Source organism: Leptonychotes weddellii, chromosome 3 (genome assembly GCF_054177405.1).
Source record: "Leptonychotes weddellii isolate Sample4059 chromosome 3, ASM5417740v2, whole genome shotgun sequence".
In the NCBI taxonomy this organism is placed as follows: domain Eukaryota; kingdom Metazoa; phylum Chordata; class Mammalia; order Carnivora; family Phocidae; genus Leptonychotes; species Leptonychotes weddellii.
This window is the reverse complement of record NC_138371.1, coordinates 21380823-21397184: the sequence shown is the minus strand read 5'-3', so window position 1 is coordinate 21397184 and position 16362 is coordinate 21380823. Positions and strand designations below refer to the sequence as shown.

At 33.7% G+C, this 16362-nt stretch overlaps 1 protein-coding gene across 8 annotated transcripts in view; it reads right to left on the bottom strand.

Annotated features, from left to right (window-relative positions):
* Window positions 1-16362, bottom strand: part of IKZF2 (IKAROS family zinc finger 2) — a 154447-nt gene that overhangs the window by 36582 nt on the left and 101503 nt on the right. For all 8 annotated transcript variants that reach the window (XM_081813688.1, XM_081813685.1, XM_081813683.1 and 5 more), the window contains one exon: window positions 13113-13280. In XM_081813688.1, coding sequence (XP_081669814.1) covers window positions 13113-13280 — 168 coding nt within the window. The remainder of the gene's footprint in view (window positions 1-13112; window positions 13281-16362) is intronic.

The following is a 16362-nucleotide window of genomic DNA, read 5'->3' as shown; positions in this document are numbered from 1 at the left end:
GATTTTAAGCAGAGAAATCACATGATTTAAGCAGAGTTTCTAAAGAGAATTCTGGCTGCTATATCAAGAATAGATCGGAAAGCAGGAGTATGGTAGTGGGGATCATAGGCTCTTGGGGTCAGGCAAGCCAGAGTTTATATCCCAACTTTTCCTGAGTAAAAGTTGCATAAAATATGCAGATGTGGTTTTAATGGTAAGGTTTTTACTATATCAGAGCATAATTTTTTAAAAAGTACTCTCACAAAGATAATTTATACTGCTCTTAAATTTCTACATGTCTTCAAGCATTATGGAAATCTTTGTTTATTTCAGCATGATATGATCCTTTAGTTTTATTATAGTGAGCATTTTGGTGTATGGATGTGTGTATGTGTGCGGTATGTTTAAAATAAAAATCCAAATAGTATACGTTGTGGGCAAAATATGAATAAAGACATTAGGTAAAAGTATAGTAACCTCAATAAGATAAAGCTTTACATAAAGAACCATACATATAATATTTAAAACTACAGATTGTGGGGATGTCAGGCAGCATCTCTCTTATTTATCTGTTTAAAAAATTTTTTTGAGTATAGTTGACACACAATGTTAAAATTAGTCTCAAGTGTACAACATAATGAATGATTCAATTTCTCTCTACATTATGCTATGCTCATCCTCTTTAAATTTGACTTTCCTTATCTGTAAAATAAGGCCCTCAAAATAGTGCTTGTCTATTAACTTTTATTTTTGTAATGGACTGACATTTATCATTTACTAGGAAATACATATAACCACCACTGACCTCTACAAATCTTAAACTAACTTTCTAGTTAATGCAAGAATGTCCAACTGAACATTCCTTCATTTGATACAGTTTAAGGGATGCAGATGCAAAACAGCATAAGATCTCTTCTTTGAGATGCTGAACTTAGGATTTTTCATTCTTATTTATATATTTATCATCATGTTTCTGAACAAACTAAAGGGATTACCACTCTGATAGATGATTTATGATACTCTAAATAAAGATTTAATTATCTTCTAAATATGTATTATAGGATTATAATGAATGATATTGGTTTTTATATACCTCATTTGTAAGTTTTTTTTTTGTTTTTTGTTTTACCATTTGGGAGTTTTCTTACAAGATTTGGCAAGACAGCACAGGTTGTGGATGAACAGGTTTTTTGACTCATATACACGGATCAAGTAGGAAAAATAAAAGGAGAGGGTGGAGGTTAGCTTACCAAAAAAAAAAACCCTCAAAAAAACAAAACAAAACAAAAAAACAGTGTGATGTGCCCTTTTGGACACTGAGTAATGAAGCTGGCATGTTGCCCTTCCACTTCTGCCATGAGTTCAAGAGTGCCAGGCCCATAGACTCAGGGACGTGGAAGAGAAAATATGAAATGGCCACAAATTCAGACTGTCCACATCAACATCCACGCAGGGTACAAAACTGTGCTAGTCAATTTGTAATGAGGACAATGTCTGTAGAAAACTGGGAAGAATGAGAAATAGCTCCACGATCCTTGCCTATTTCTTCAGAATTCCTAACAGAGAAAGGTAAGAAGGAAAGGTTCCAGCAGTAAACTGATCTAAGAATGCACCAAAGTCAAGTACTACATCACATGAGTATGTATTGTAAGAAGAAAGACTTCTCTTTAATAATTCCTTCTGGAAATGTGTTTGAAATTTAAAGAAGCATGATGACTGATATTTGAAAAAAGAGATTGTGTATGCTATTTAGAAAAATTAATTTCTGAGGGATATATAAGGTAGAGTATATAATGACTATTGGTCTGGAAAAGAAAAGCGTTCTACTTATTGGATAGAAATCACACGGATAGCCTTACCAGCTAGCTTGACTGAGGGTGGTTTTTCCCTCCTGATCATATTTCAATGGGCAGGGCCTTAAGGGTGTGTTTGAAGAGTCAGGAATGAAAATACTAATCCCATCCCCTCTCTCTAGTGTTTATTGCAAAGCATATAGAGAGGCACCACGGGCATCATTATCAGGACTTGGGTGAAATCAGCACAGCACAGTTATGCAAATCATGTGTGCAACTGACACTGCTTGTGTATTATCAGTGTAATCCACCTCTACCGAGCACCTCCAGGAAGGAAAGGAGGGGTGGAGGGTGGGGAAAGTTCACACTTGGGAGATCACCCAGAAAGTGGGCCAGGTGCCAGGTCTACAATCAGGTGAAAACAGTTCCTTCTCATGGGAAGTCTGCAGGACAAATTATACTACACTTAATGCATCATCACTGTTATGAATGAGCTACACTAGATTCAATTTCTGAACCAGCATAATTTAATCCAATTTGTCTATCATTGTATCGGGCCATGGAGTAGTATTTTTTTTTTTTTTTTTCATGGAGTAGTATTTTTAAAATGGGTCTCTGACAAATCTGATAGAAAAGTCATGATGATCTTGTTTCAAAATAATGTCCGTATGAAAATAACTGATAATGATAATCTTTTAGCCAAGTACCTAATTTTCAGACATGTTTTACTCTTCACTCATTTCACAATCAAATTGTTAACATTCAAAGGTCTATAACCTGCAGCAATTCCATGTTATACAAGTAATTTTGTATGTATACAAACTAATGGTACTTATTTACATACTTTTTTCTGGCAGTCACCTCAAAAAATGAAGCAATACTGAAGCGAACATTTAAGGACTGGGGGAAAATCTATGAAAAAGACAGTAGAAGGCAAAAGGAGACATAAGAGGGAAAGATAATTTAATAAAACAAGATGGAGAGCAATTACAAAGGCTATAGGCACTTTAGAATCCCTTCTAGTTTATGGAATTCCTGATCAGTCCACAATTAAAGGAAATGATGTGGCTGTGGTAGTGAATCCCGTAGCAAGACATGACAATATATTTGAAAGCATTTCGTTCTTATGGTGAATTAACAGACTGTCTCATGTGAGAAGACTTAAAACTAGAGCATTTGACATTAAGTTGTTTCTTTAATAATATGGTCAAAGGTTAGCTCTGTCTCACTCCAAGCCAGATACTACTTTTGAGCTTTATTTTTAAGAATTTGAAGATGAGGAGTTATCTCCTCTTAGCAGTTTCTCTCAGAGGATGTAGTTTAAACTTTAAAAATGCCTGTTGGTTGGTTAACATTCTACTAACGGTGAATGTTCAAATATATTCAAAAACAGGCAGAGTCATATATTATAGGTATTTTCTCATAATAGTTAAAAGCATAACTGAATAAAAGAGTTAAAAATAAGGGAAAATGTGTAAATGAATTTGTGGCAGTGCAGTATTTAACTGATAATGTTTTCAAAAAATCAATACTGGGAACTAATACAAGTATTCAATACTTCTGAGCTATTTTTATGGGAAAAATATAGTCCTTGGGATTACAGGGTCTTGAAAAATTAAAAGGCAGTCCTTGTATAATAGAATTAAAAAATGTACAGCGAGGGGGAAGTTATTGTTGTTTTAACAGATGGATATTTATATGGTACATCTGGTCCAGTTGCTTTTTATAGGACAAAATAGTTTTAAACTGACAATTAGACACAAAGCACAAATTTCTTAGGCTAAAAATTGTCCAACACTGAATAGGTTACAAAGTAATATTGTAAAAATCAACATCCCTAAGGTGTTCGTAAATAAGCTAGATATCTGTTTAGAATAACATAGGCTTATTGACCCTACGTAAAAAGATGAAGACTTCATGACACTGGAAGTTTCTTCAAACAGCTCTAACTCCAGGGTTATGTGATATATCTGCATATATACAGATATATGTACAGATATGGATGATACAAACATATCATGTAACCTAATTTTATCAAGTATTTATTTTTAGATGATATATCCAAATAAAGAATTATATAATAAGTACTGGTTTAAGTGAAAGCTAAGGTTTTCCTCAGAATATTATACGTAAGTCTTATTGAAAACCAAAGGAATTATTTTTTTAAAAATGAGAAGAACAAAAAAAAAAGCAATTTTGGGGCACCTGGGTGGTTCAGTAGGTTAAGTGGCTGACTCTGGATTTGGGCTCAGGTCATGATCTCAGGGTCCTGGGATCAGAGCCCTGTATTGGGCTTTGTGCTCAGCACGGAGTGCTTGAGGATTTTCTCTCTCTCCCTCTCACTTTGCCCTTCCCCTCCGGCCCGCTCACTCTCTCATAAATAAATCTTTAAAAAAAATAAATTCTTACACTTCTCTGCTTACTCAAAGATATTTTATTTAAATATCTCTGAATAATACTTTAGTGTTACAACAAGCAAGCATCTTTGAAAATATCTGAGTGTTAAGGAATATTTGTTTTTTTTAGAATATAAGAGAGAATAAATTTCCCTGGGACATTAGAATTTTTCATTTTCATAGTTTTTTTTTTTTTTCATTTTCATAGTTTTAAAAAGATTCCATTTTTAAGTGATAAATAATTTTTGTAATAATCTGAATCCAGTACAATTCTATGGACACCTGAATTTTAAATACGGCATAAAAACATTTGAGACTGTGAGAGAGATATTCTTACTTTTTCTTCCTTGCAGTTTATACATAACAATTTATAATGTATATATACTATACAAATTTCCATATATTAAAAATAATCTTCTATCCTGTTTTAAATATTTAATTTGGACACAGCATTACAGTATGTGACACATATACCTGAAATACTAATTAGAAAAAAATATGCAATTCTAGTTCCTCCTAGATTAAAAAAAAAAATAACAAGTATGCTAAGTATTATTTTGATTAGTAGGGGTCCAAGACTTAATTGAAACACTATTTCCCCAGTGTATTGGGTATAATAAAGACAATTAAAAGGAGCAATATATAACGTATGAAGCACACAATCAAATTTCTAGGAATGAAAGGACTATAATTACTTGTTAAACTAAAAATCTAAGAGACAAAACTAAAAAAAATCATTTTTTTGTAGCAGGAGTACTGATTTACTGATTCATCATTAAAAACTCACATAATATTTTAAATGTCATATGTTATAAATTTACATTAAGCAAATCAGATAATTTGGTAAATCTTAAGATTAATTGATAGTGTTTTAAGTATAAACCAGTAGCTTTTATTTTCCTATACCCTTATAATGTATACAAGAGTGTAGATTATTTTCTCACTGGGCCAAAAAATTTGACTGTGATCTTCAGCTGATATATCGCTGATGATACATTCCAATTCTTTATTTCTCTCTCCTTCCCATTCCCTCCCACTCCCTCTTAGAATGTCATTTAAATTTCACACGTAAAAAGATGTTTTTTTTTTTTTCCTTTCTCAGCCAGTCATTTTGTTTTGAGTGTTACAAAAAGCAAAAGTAGAAAGAGGGTTTCATTTGCTAGATATGTTTAAATTTAGCCAACATATTGCAATAAAATAAAGCAATTCTAATGAAATATCCAGCATCAAGACAAGTAGGATAGCTCTAAATAACCCATAATAAATGAAAATGGTTTTAAAAAACAAAACATCACACACTGATGATTGCTATACAAACTAAACTTAGATTCTGTCATTTCACCTTTTTCTTTTTTCGTGAATGGACACTATTTCAGAAATAGGATACGTCACTGCTATAACCGAAGCAAGAAAGGTTATGATTTCTTCTGTTATTATCTTAAGAAGTGGGGAATAAAATATGGGAGTTACTGACAAAAATTATCTGCTACCGAAAAAAGCCTTATCATATTAATCTGATATGTTTCCGTAAGTAATAAAATTATACTGTTCAAAAATTGTTAGAAAATGAACATTTCCATGGCAAATACTGCTAAACACTACTGAAGTATTATTATTCTTTAAGGGGTTCTGATTTATTATCTGTAAAACTGGACATCCTTCCAATTTTAAAAAAATGTTATCAATGATTGTAATAAAAATTTAAAGCATTCAATCAAATCAAGTAACCGGGGTTTTGTAAACTAAAACCCATTTTCTATGCCAGTGTAAAAAATATTATTCAGGTACTAATTAGCAACAGTGAGGGAGGGAAAATTCAACATTGTTTTACACTTTTGCTGGTGTTCAGCACAACAGATGGGGCTTTGTAAAAAGTACTTTTAAATGGGAATGTGTTTTAAGTAAACTTCTGCATACCTGGAGCTAAAAGTACAAAATCAGAAACTGTCTATATCAAGGCTCTCTCTTAAATATAGGTTAGCAGATAGTTGCAGAGAAGTAATAGTGGTGCTCTGAAGATCACTGGAAAAACTTAAAACCTATTCCATTTTTTACAAATCTATCTGAAAGTTAAACCACAGCAAACTATAAGAAAAAAAAGTGGGGGTGGGGACCACTCTTTTACTCTTCAAGATTTGGTTGTACTGAATAATCAGCAGCCAGGTTCAGGGAGAAAAGATAATACATTGTATTTAGCATCACATAATATTGGGAGCATGGGGAGATTTAAAGACCAAATTAAGTGACTTGACAAAGTCATATAAATAATTTGCACTGAGCCCATTCCAAACTCAGATGTTTTGACCTCTTCTAAATGTACTTTTTTTTGTTATTTTGAGTTAATAAAGTTTTATAGAATAAACATATGGGGATGTATCATTTATCCCATAACATATAGATTTTGGAGTTTGACGGTCTTGGTGTGACTCTAGGCTCTGGCAGTGAGACCTCTCTGAGCCTCAGTCTCTTCACCTGTAAAATAAAAATAATAACAGCAAAAAGCTCTCTTGACTGACTGCTTCTTCCTGAAACACTGAATTCCTGGCGCTTGTAGGCCCCTCTTTGCATGCCCCCACATAAACACTTCTAGTGGTTGAATTAGAGAGTCACTAAGAGTCAGTTTAGTTCTAGCCAAACCTATTTATGCTGGCTCTACCTGCTATTATAATTATGTAAATTATTTAAATATCCATATTTCAAGGAAATAAGTACAAAAAAAATTGTTTCTAAAAACTAATTTTGTCACTTTGGAAAGATTCAGTAAAGGTGAGTTGATTTAAAAAATGCTAAATAATTAGAGGTGGGCAAAGATACTCATAAAAATTAGTGAGAAATCTTAAAAATTTAATAGAAGTCTGATGGCATCACAAGGGTCTAAGTTCTTAAAGACACTGAAAATGGAATTAGAGATGATGCATTATGTTTTTACATTTTAAAAATATAAACGTAAGGACTTCTACCAAAAAAATTTCTCATGTTGCTAGACTTACTGCTGTTAATCAATAAAATATCTAGCTTTGCTCATGTCAGATAAAAGGGCTTTAATTAAAGAAATAATCCTTGGGAAGTGCTTAGTGCAGTGCCCAGTGTCTAGGGAGGGCTCAAGAAATGCCAGCTATCATCTGTAAATAACCTAACTATTAGGACTATACAATCAAAACCAAGACACTACCTGGTATCCTCTGAAGTATGCAAGTAGAGTTCCAAATAGGGAATTTCAGCTTGTATGGGATCATACACGGAAAAAAGAAAGGGCTAGCATTTACTGAATATATTTTTTAAGTGTTTTTTTTTCATTTAACACATTAAGTGTACATCAATGCCAGGCTCTTTGTTACCAACCTAGTAGATGGAAAATTTTCAAATCTAAAATATAGGAAGCAAAGATGCAATATTAATACTATAGAACACAATAACTAACTAAAACATTGGGTAGTCATGACCCAAAGTGGGGGGAGAGGAGGAGGAAGCAAAATATTTTGTACTGATAATATTCATAAAAAACAAATAAAATCATTACATTATGCTTAATACCCTATGCTAGTAATTTTAAGCACTAGTTCCTAAATTTTACTCAATCTGTGGCATATTCTGTGTCACCTTCATAGCCATTTTCTCCCTTAGAAAGCTAATTTCTATTGGCTTTATCAGTAGGCTCTTTTGTCCTCTGGCTTCTTGTTAGCTTCAGATAATGTGAGGCATCAGCAAGAGACTAGAGGGTGGAAAAACTGCGGTCAAGGTGCTTATTCCTTAGTCACAGGTTAGCAGGGGTACATTCCTCTACCGAAGGTCAGTGTTTAAGACCCATCTCCTACTTCTCTTAATTCTAGTGATCTCTTGATTCCTTTGTCCCTCCAGACATAAGGGTTGCTAATGGCTTCTTGCTATGGCTAGCCTTGTAGTGAGTGCTTCAACCATCCTTTGTTGGTTTCCTTTATGCCTCACTATTCTCTTGTAAATACTACGATGAATGTCTCCACATTTTTCCCATTTGAGTGTCTCATTACTCCTGTCAGGGCCTTGATTGACAATTACTGGTAGCAGGAGTGGCCCCAAGGCCTCAGAGAATCAAAATGGCATTCCAGCACTGAGTTGCTCAATTTGAAGAGAACAGAATAGCTTTCTTACTGGGGAGTTAATGGAAAACTAATTCTAGGTATTTGCTGGCAATATGATTACCCAAATTATTACTGCTGGTAGCATGTGGCCTTTACTTGCTTAAGTGACAATGGTGGTGTGTAGAGTGAAGACTGTGTACTGTGATATGGCTAATTCTGATGGTCCGAAGGATTACACAAAGGAGAAAGGACAGTTTGAAGGTCTTGAATGCTCACTTTATGTCAGAACAGAAGTTGGAATATCAAAGTCCTCTGTCAGCTTTAAAAGAGTCCTTATTTACTTAAGCCTCAGGGCAAATAAGGCTGAAAACCAACTCCAGAATCTGATTTGAAGGGTTACTGAATTGCCATACTAAATAAAATGGGCAATACCAATACAACAGGTCTTGGCAATGGACTAGTGAAACATGGAATGGTACTATCAGATCAAATACTAAGGCTCAGAATGTTGAGCTCCCAAACACTTCCAAACCACTCTTGCTGGAAGACACAGTCCTCACTCCCTACCTTTCCATCTAAGGAAACTAATGCTCCATAAATCAGCATTCCCATAAAGTCAGAAGACTTTCGATTGCTTCAGCTGAGGCAAGAACCCAATCAGAAAATGGCAGTTCTTTTCAGGACTCATTCCTATTAACTCTCATTGCCCCTAGGCTCATAATAAGTTAGATCCTAATATAACCAAAATCAAGGCCTGATCGAGGAGGTGACAGCCTATACACTGAAAGAATTGCAAAACTGCCAATTTGTATCAGCAGGAGTCCAGTTAGCATGTAAGGGAATTAATCGATTTTAAGGGTTTTATACCAAGAAGATGAACCAAAATGCTAGATTGGGCCAAATTTATCAATATATATGCATTCACCTGGATTTGAGATTTAATATATTGCCTTGAGCAAGTGGGAGTGACTGGTTAATTGAATCCTTGATTCAATGATGGCTTATTAGTAAAAAGTTGAACATAGCAAAGAGGAAGAAGAACAAAAGCTCAAATAAGTAAGAATAATGGAAAGGATCTATTATGAATCACCCCGTTCGGCCTGCCACTTACATACTTCAGGAAGGGCCTGTGGGACACTCCCATCACCAAAGAATTACACTGGTAAGGAAAGAAGCCGCATGCTTGAAAAGCTTTATGGTAATTGTCTTCTGTAGGCTGGAGAGAACAATGAGAGATGTTGCAAATAGATCTGGCCTCCCTGATTTAAATGTATATGTGATCTCAGAGTGACAGAGGCTCTATGGTAGGAAAAGGAGATACCAAGTCCTACCACAGATTATTAGTCTATTAGATTAGCTCTGAGTTGACATTAATCTCTGGAACCCAAAATGCCACTGTAGTCCACCAGTTCAAAGTGGGGGCATATGGAGGTCAAGATATGTATGTAGACTTTACCCAAGTCCATCTTACAGTATTGTGGGAACAAATAAACTCAGTAATGGGAAGAATCCTTATGTTGGTTCCCTGACCCATGGCTATCATGAAAAGCCAAGAACAGAGCTGTCCAATGCAAATATGAATCACACACGTAATTTTAAATTTTCTAGTGGCCACATTTTAAAAAGGTTAGGAATTAATTTTAATAGATTTTATTTAATAAGAACATATCATTTCAATATGTGGCACTAGCCACAGGAGGCTAATTGCTACCACAGTGGAGATCACAGCCCTAGACTTAAAGATAGCAAACTAAAACTGAAAGATGTCATGGGGATTCCTACCACACACCCATTTATACTGTTTATTAGGCTAATGCAAGCTAGATGGTTCTGTGGATGCATGCAGTCTTAATCACATCAAAATGCCAATGACAGATGCAGTTCTAGCTGTAGTATCTTTACTGGCACATATTAAACTATAACATAGCCCCTGATACCAGGTATGGTGATACTGACTTAACAATTTCTTTGGAAAATAATTCCTTATCAACAGATAATCTGAAGCACTTTGCCTTCACATTGCAGGGACAGCATACTTTTATTATCTTAGCTTAAGGCTAGGTCAACTGTTCTGTTATAATACAGTCCAAAGAAATCTTGTTCATCTTGACATCCCACAGAACATCAAGTTGGAACATTATATTCACGGTACTGACTGGACATGGTGAGCAGGAAGTAGTAAATACCTGAGATGCCTCAGTAAGATATATGCTAGAGGACAGGAGATAATTGCCCCAGAAAGTTCAGAGAAGCACAGCATTAGTGAAATGTTATGGGTTTGGTGGTCGAGACATGTTGAATTAGGTCCTCTATAATAAATGAAAATGGCTGCGCTTTGCACATTTCACCATGAAGAAGGAGGCAAAGTTTGTATGCTGCTGTGATGTATGTGCTAGGTGCCCAAGGGAAGACTCTTTCCACCAGGGATCAGAGTTCTGGAACTGTCATACTGGACTACTCCCTGGCTATCTGGGGCATCTCAAGCTGCTAAACTAAGAGGGACAGAAGTGGGCTATTGGTTGGTAACTTTTCCAGACTACCAAGATGGTTTTGGATTGTTGCTATGTTTGGAACTCAGGAGATTCACTGGGGTACCTCTTTTAAAAAATGTGCCCAATAATCCTGGTTACTGAAAAATTGCAGTAATCCAAGGAAAACAGGACCATCAAATCCTCAGAATTTATAGAAATTAAGGTCTGGGTCACTCATCAGATAAAGAATCCTGTTCAGCCCAGGTGCTAAAAAAGAGGGTGAGAGTAAGGGAAAGATGGATTTGGTAGCAGAAGAAGAAAGCTATAAATGATCAATTTGGGCTTTCTGAACAAATTGGAGAGGCACGGACTTTAGCAGCTATGTTTTATGCTGTATCTATTACAAAAAGCATTGGCAATGGCAAATATTTTAGGTTATAGTTAGAACTATAACTGAATTCATATCACCTGTTGATGATGCAGTAGCTGGATGACACCCTCCTCACTCGCATTGCTCCATTAAACTCTCTTTAATTAGCCAGCAAATTGCAAAATAATAGCATGATTGCAATTACAGGGTCCATATCTTTATTTTTTTGAACCTCAAAGTAGCAGTATATTTATTTACAAAATATGCAATTTCACAGAAACAGCTTCACTATACACACAAACTTGATAATTACACAGAACCATGTAAGTGTTGTCAAGTGTCTGGCCTGGTGAAAGCCAATGGGAATGGCCTACTTTTGGAGCAGCGTATTTCTCATTCCTCACTTCATTAGCCACCAACCAGGAACCTCTAATGAGTCATAACTAATTTGCAAAAAAGATGATGATTGCAACTGCCCAGTTCAATAGAAACAAAAACCAAGATGTCGTCTTAGACACCACCCACATGGATGGATGTGTTAAAAGAACAAAAAGGAAATCAAGGCAACACAAACTGAGTTATCAAAAGCCTTCCAGAGAGGTTGAGCTTTGAAGGCATTGAACCTTCTAAGGGCAATATAGGAATCCCAGGTAAAGTAACAATTGTACATTAAACTATGATATTAAAAGTAACACAACTTTGTAAAGAATGAAATAAATGTTTAAAGTTATATTTTTTCCTCAACTTCATGTAATAGATAATGTTCATGAAAATTTATGCTTTATACAATCCATGGTCAATTCAATAATGCTTTAATAAGCCAGAGTACATGGCTAGCTAAAGGAATTAACTGTCACATCTTAAAAACATCCTTCAATAAAGAATAATTTTTATAATAAAGATGTAATTTTCATAGCATGATTTAAAATAAAATATGTCATAGTTGGAAATAAGGGAATTGCTTTGAATCAAGGAGGAAAGTAACTATATATACTTAAAATATTTTTTATTTATATTTGCATTCATTTCATTTTTCTATAACTGCTCCAAATTTACAAGTTAATGTCTAAAATAGTTTACACATTTCACATTCATGTTAAAAACCAAGTAAAGCCTTAAGGATTAATAGGGAAAATGTAAAAAAAAGATAATACAAGCATTACCTCACAATCCACAGCACTCTCTAATACAATTTGTCAATGTAGATGAAAATATCACTTCCATCATATCTTCATATTAAAATTAAATTTTAATATGTCATTATGGACAGAAGGAGGATATAAAACTGGCTTGAGAGTATTCTATATTAATTTTCCACCTTTCACTTCTTGGTTATGGCAATTCATGCTAAAAGTCAAATGAGATTCATTCAGATTTCTAATCATTCTTGCTCTTTTATGTACTATATTCCAGCATTTTAAAAATATCACACTTATTCTAGATTTTTTAATGATGATTTATGAAGAGAGAAAAGTTCAGAGAAAATCCAATGACTATATTTTGAGAGTTAAAGAAACAAGGTGTGTTTAAATGAAATATAAAATACTCTAACAGCCAATTTTCTAATGAGCATAATATTTTCAAGTTTAAAAATAGCGACATTTGATTTCCCACTGAGGTCCCAGCCTGGGCACTGTATCAGTTGAAAAATATCACAGCTTTCATCTCCTCTATGATAATATTAGCATGTAACTATGATATTTTACTAGATTTTCCATTATCCTGGATTAACCATAATTACTGAATTAATAATTATAAAATTAAAAATCATAGAGAATCTACAGAGCAGTTGTCTCCTTACTTCAAGAGCTTGAAATAAGAGACACTTCCATTGACGGTGCTACTTTTTGCCAAGTCTGTAAGTCTAAAAAAAGGAAGGGCCATATGCATCTTGCAAAATTTATCAGTTATTCAATGTACACAAAAATATTGTCTAGCTCATTCCTAGCTATGTACCAAAGCTATAAGTTATTCTGTATTATTCTATAACGCTTTCCTGAATTCTTATATTTTAGCTTTTTTCTCAAGGAGTCAGTGACACTTACCAGAGTGGGTCCTGAGGTGTCCTGTGAGGGCGTCCCTTCTTCTACAGGCATAGCTACAAAAAGGACATTTGAACGGCTTCTCTCCAGAGTGTAACTTTATGTGTCTCAAAAGGTTGCCCTTCTGAGTGAAAGAAGCTCCACACTGGTTACAGTGGAAGGGACGTTCACCTGCCGAAAGGAAAAGAGGTAGGAAAGATCAAGTAGGTTATGTGGAAGGGACTGATCTGTACACTATTAACTGGTTCCAGTTCTCTGTGCTGAGAATATTCTTCTCCCCCTTTAGACTTCTAAACCTTTATCTTCCTAAAATTTGCTAATACTGAAGCCTTCAACTTTAGGTCAAGTGCCGATTCCTCTCTTCAGATAAATTTTACAGGATTCCTGTCACTGACTCAAAAGAATTAGCAATAGCATTGACCACTGTTTGAACAACTAAGTGCCATCACTTTACTCACTTTACTGGTAGCTTTACATAGAATATTTCAAACCTTATAATGATATTACTAATTAGGCATCTATAATTCCAGTTTGCAAATGAAGAACTTGAAGTTCAAGTATCAAGGTATCTGATAGTTACAGAGCTAATAAGTACTTAAACCAATATGAATCTTGCTCAGTTGGACTACAAAATCTTGCTCTATTGTACCATGCTATCTCTTTTAAAATTACAGAAATTTTGAATTTGACTTGGAAGGGGTCTTTAGTCTAATTCTCTGATTTAGCTGATAATTCTCTTTCCGGGTGCCAGGTTACAAAGTTCATCATCACAAAATCTCCCAAAATTAGCCCAGGCCCAGGTCTCATTCCTAGTCACTAACAGTGAAAGCTTTGGCAAAATTTCCTGATATAAACAGGGAAAATCCAAAGAAAATTATTCATCCAGATATTTCCTGTATATTCTTTTTGTTGTGAAAATAATTTGAAACATTTTCTCTCTTTTTTCCTATTATTGGATACTGCTATAAAACTGTTTAAGCCAGAATTATCAGTCTATTGTCATCAACTGGCTGTCACCAAGGTCACTGAACATAAAAATGTGTAGTTGGGGAAGCAGTAAAATTAGCAAGTAGGGTCAAACCATGAAGAAAATACTATCATTTTAAGTTTGCTGATCTCTAAAGATATTCACGAACTAAACTATAAATTAATATATAAATAGTACAAAATAGTAAAGCTCAAAGTTTAGGACGGAAATAAAATATTTTAAAAATTCACTTTTGGTTTAATGGGACTATTTCTGTACTTGAGGTTAGATGAAGATTATAATTTTAATACTTAAACATTTATACTGAATTCTCATGTTTTATATCTTTAACTGAAACATTTGAAAATAGTGAATAATGAAACCTCAAATATTTTGGGGAGGCTTTTAATTAATGCAAACTCAATGATTCTTTCTATTAAAGGAAGCCAGGAGTCATAAAGAAGATAAACTGGCCATTTTCTTGCAGTTGCCACTGCACATTCTATCATATAGATTTGTTATAAAACCTAAAGAAATTAAAAATTGATACATCAGGTGTGTCTCAAATTCTGTACTACTTGATCATTTTGGAACTTTATGAGATACATACCCCAAAAAATGTAATTTGTGTGTTCGTGTAGCAAGGCTAAAGGTTTTTGTTACAAAATCTGGAGATCTGAACTACATTTACAAAAAGTCCTTTTACTAGTGTATTAAGTTGAAAAAAAATTATGTTAAAGTTACCTTAAATTTGATCTTATTTCACTTGTTTGATTCATTTGATGAAACTAACAAATTAAATCAACACTAAATACAGCTTAAGAGAGAAATACTTTACCAAAAAACCCCTTATATGAAGTCTTACAAACTAAAGTTTTAAAATAAATCTAAATTTGGTAAATCTTTACACACACACACACACACACACACAACTTAATTTGTTGACTTTTTTTTTTTCCAATGAAATAGCAGTCTATAGCTCTTTAAAATCAGGAATTTCTACTCCCCACCCCTGCCATGGAATTATTAATAAAAAAGAAGGATGCACTTTCTTCATGAGAATTTTTATACCGTAGGAAAATAGCAAATGCAAATTATACTTTTCACTCCAAATACTTGATTTTACTTTTGAAATCTATGTAGGGTCTTCCAGGCAAGTAACAAATCAGTATGCAATAACTTTAAAATGAATTAAATTAGTTTGGTAAATAAAAACATTTGAAATCATGTTTGCCTTTAGAAAATACTCCTGTAACACGCTTAGATTTTCATTAAGCCTCCTAAAATTGAAATATTTAAAAATTCCTAATTTAGAGTACTGAATTTGTCATACCAAGTAATGCTAATCAAAAAAGAAAAAATAATAAGGATAACTCTCTTTAAAAAGAATTTTAAAATTCATCTAATTGAGTTTATGAGACTAATGACAGGGTAATTTTGTTTTTACATTTACAAAATATTCCAGATATCTTCAAATATTTTTTAATAGAATTACTTCTGAATTTATATGATCATCCTTAAAGAGGCAGGAGAAATGAAAAGGGGTCTAGGTATATCAGGAAATATTGTCTGTCACTGAGTGTGCCTTAGTGTGGAGACATTTGCTAACTATATTCCCATGGCCATGGGAAATAAAGAAAGGCATGATGAAGGTTAACAAACCATGTTCCTGTTTTTGATAAGAGGAAAGGGGCAATGATAATAATGTACTTTGATTTCAGCTGATGAAGCTTTGAGAAATATTGATCTGCTTTACATGAATTAAATCTTGAATTGGGATTATGAGATACATGTAAAATGAGCTGATATTTAAGTAAAAGGTTCATATATTGTGTTGTGCCTTGAAACAATGCATCTCAATTATTTTTTAAATAATTTGCTTTTTCTTTAACAAATAGGCTGAATCAACTAGTCCTTTTTGAGTAAGTTTAGACTTTGCCTAAAAAAATATATTAATCATGTTCTTATTCAGAAATAAAGAAAAGCAAACTTCAAGAAAACACCACAAATGTACTAAATACACTATACAGTATAATCCAATTGAAAAAATCAAATAGGTTATTGTATCTGTGATAACTAATTTCCCCATGGGTGGGTACAAAAGTCTGGATTAACAACTCTGAATCCAGGAGAACAATTAATATGTGGCCATGCTATCATTCATTTCCATTCTTAATCTGCTTCTTGTTTTGTTTTGGTTAGATTTTTTATAAAAAAATCTGCTCAAGGACCTTTTTTAGTTATTCCCAGAATGAAGTTATCTATTCTTATTTTGAAATAAATTAT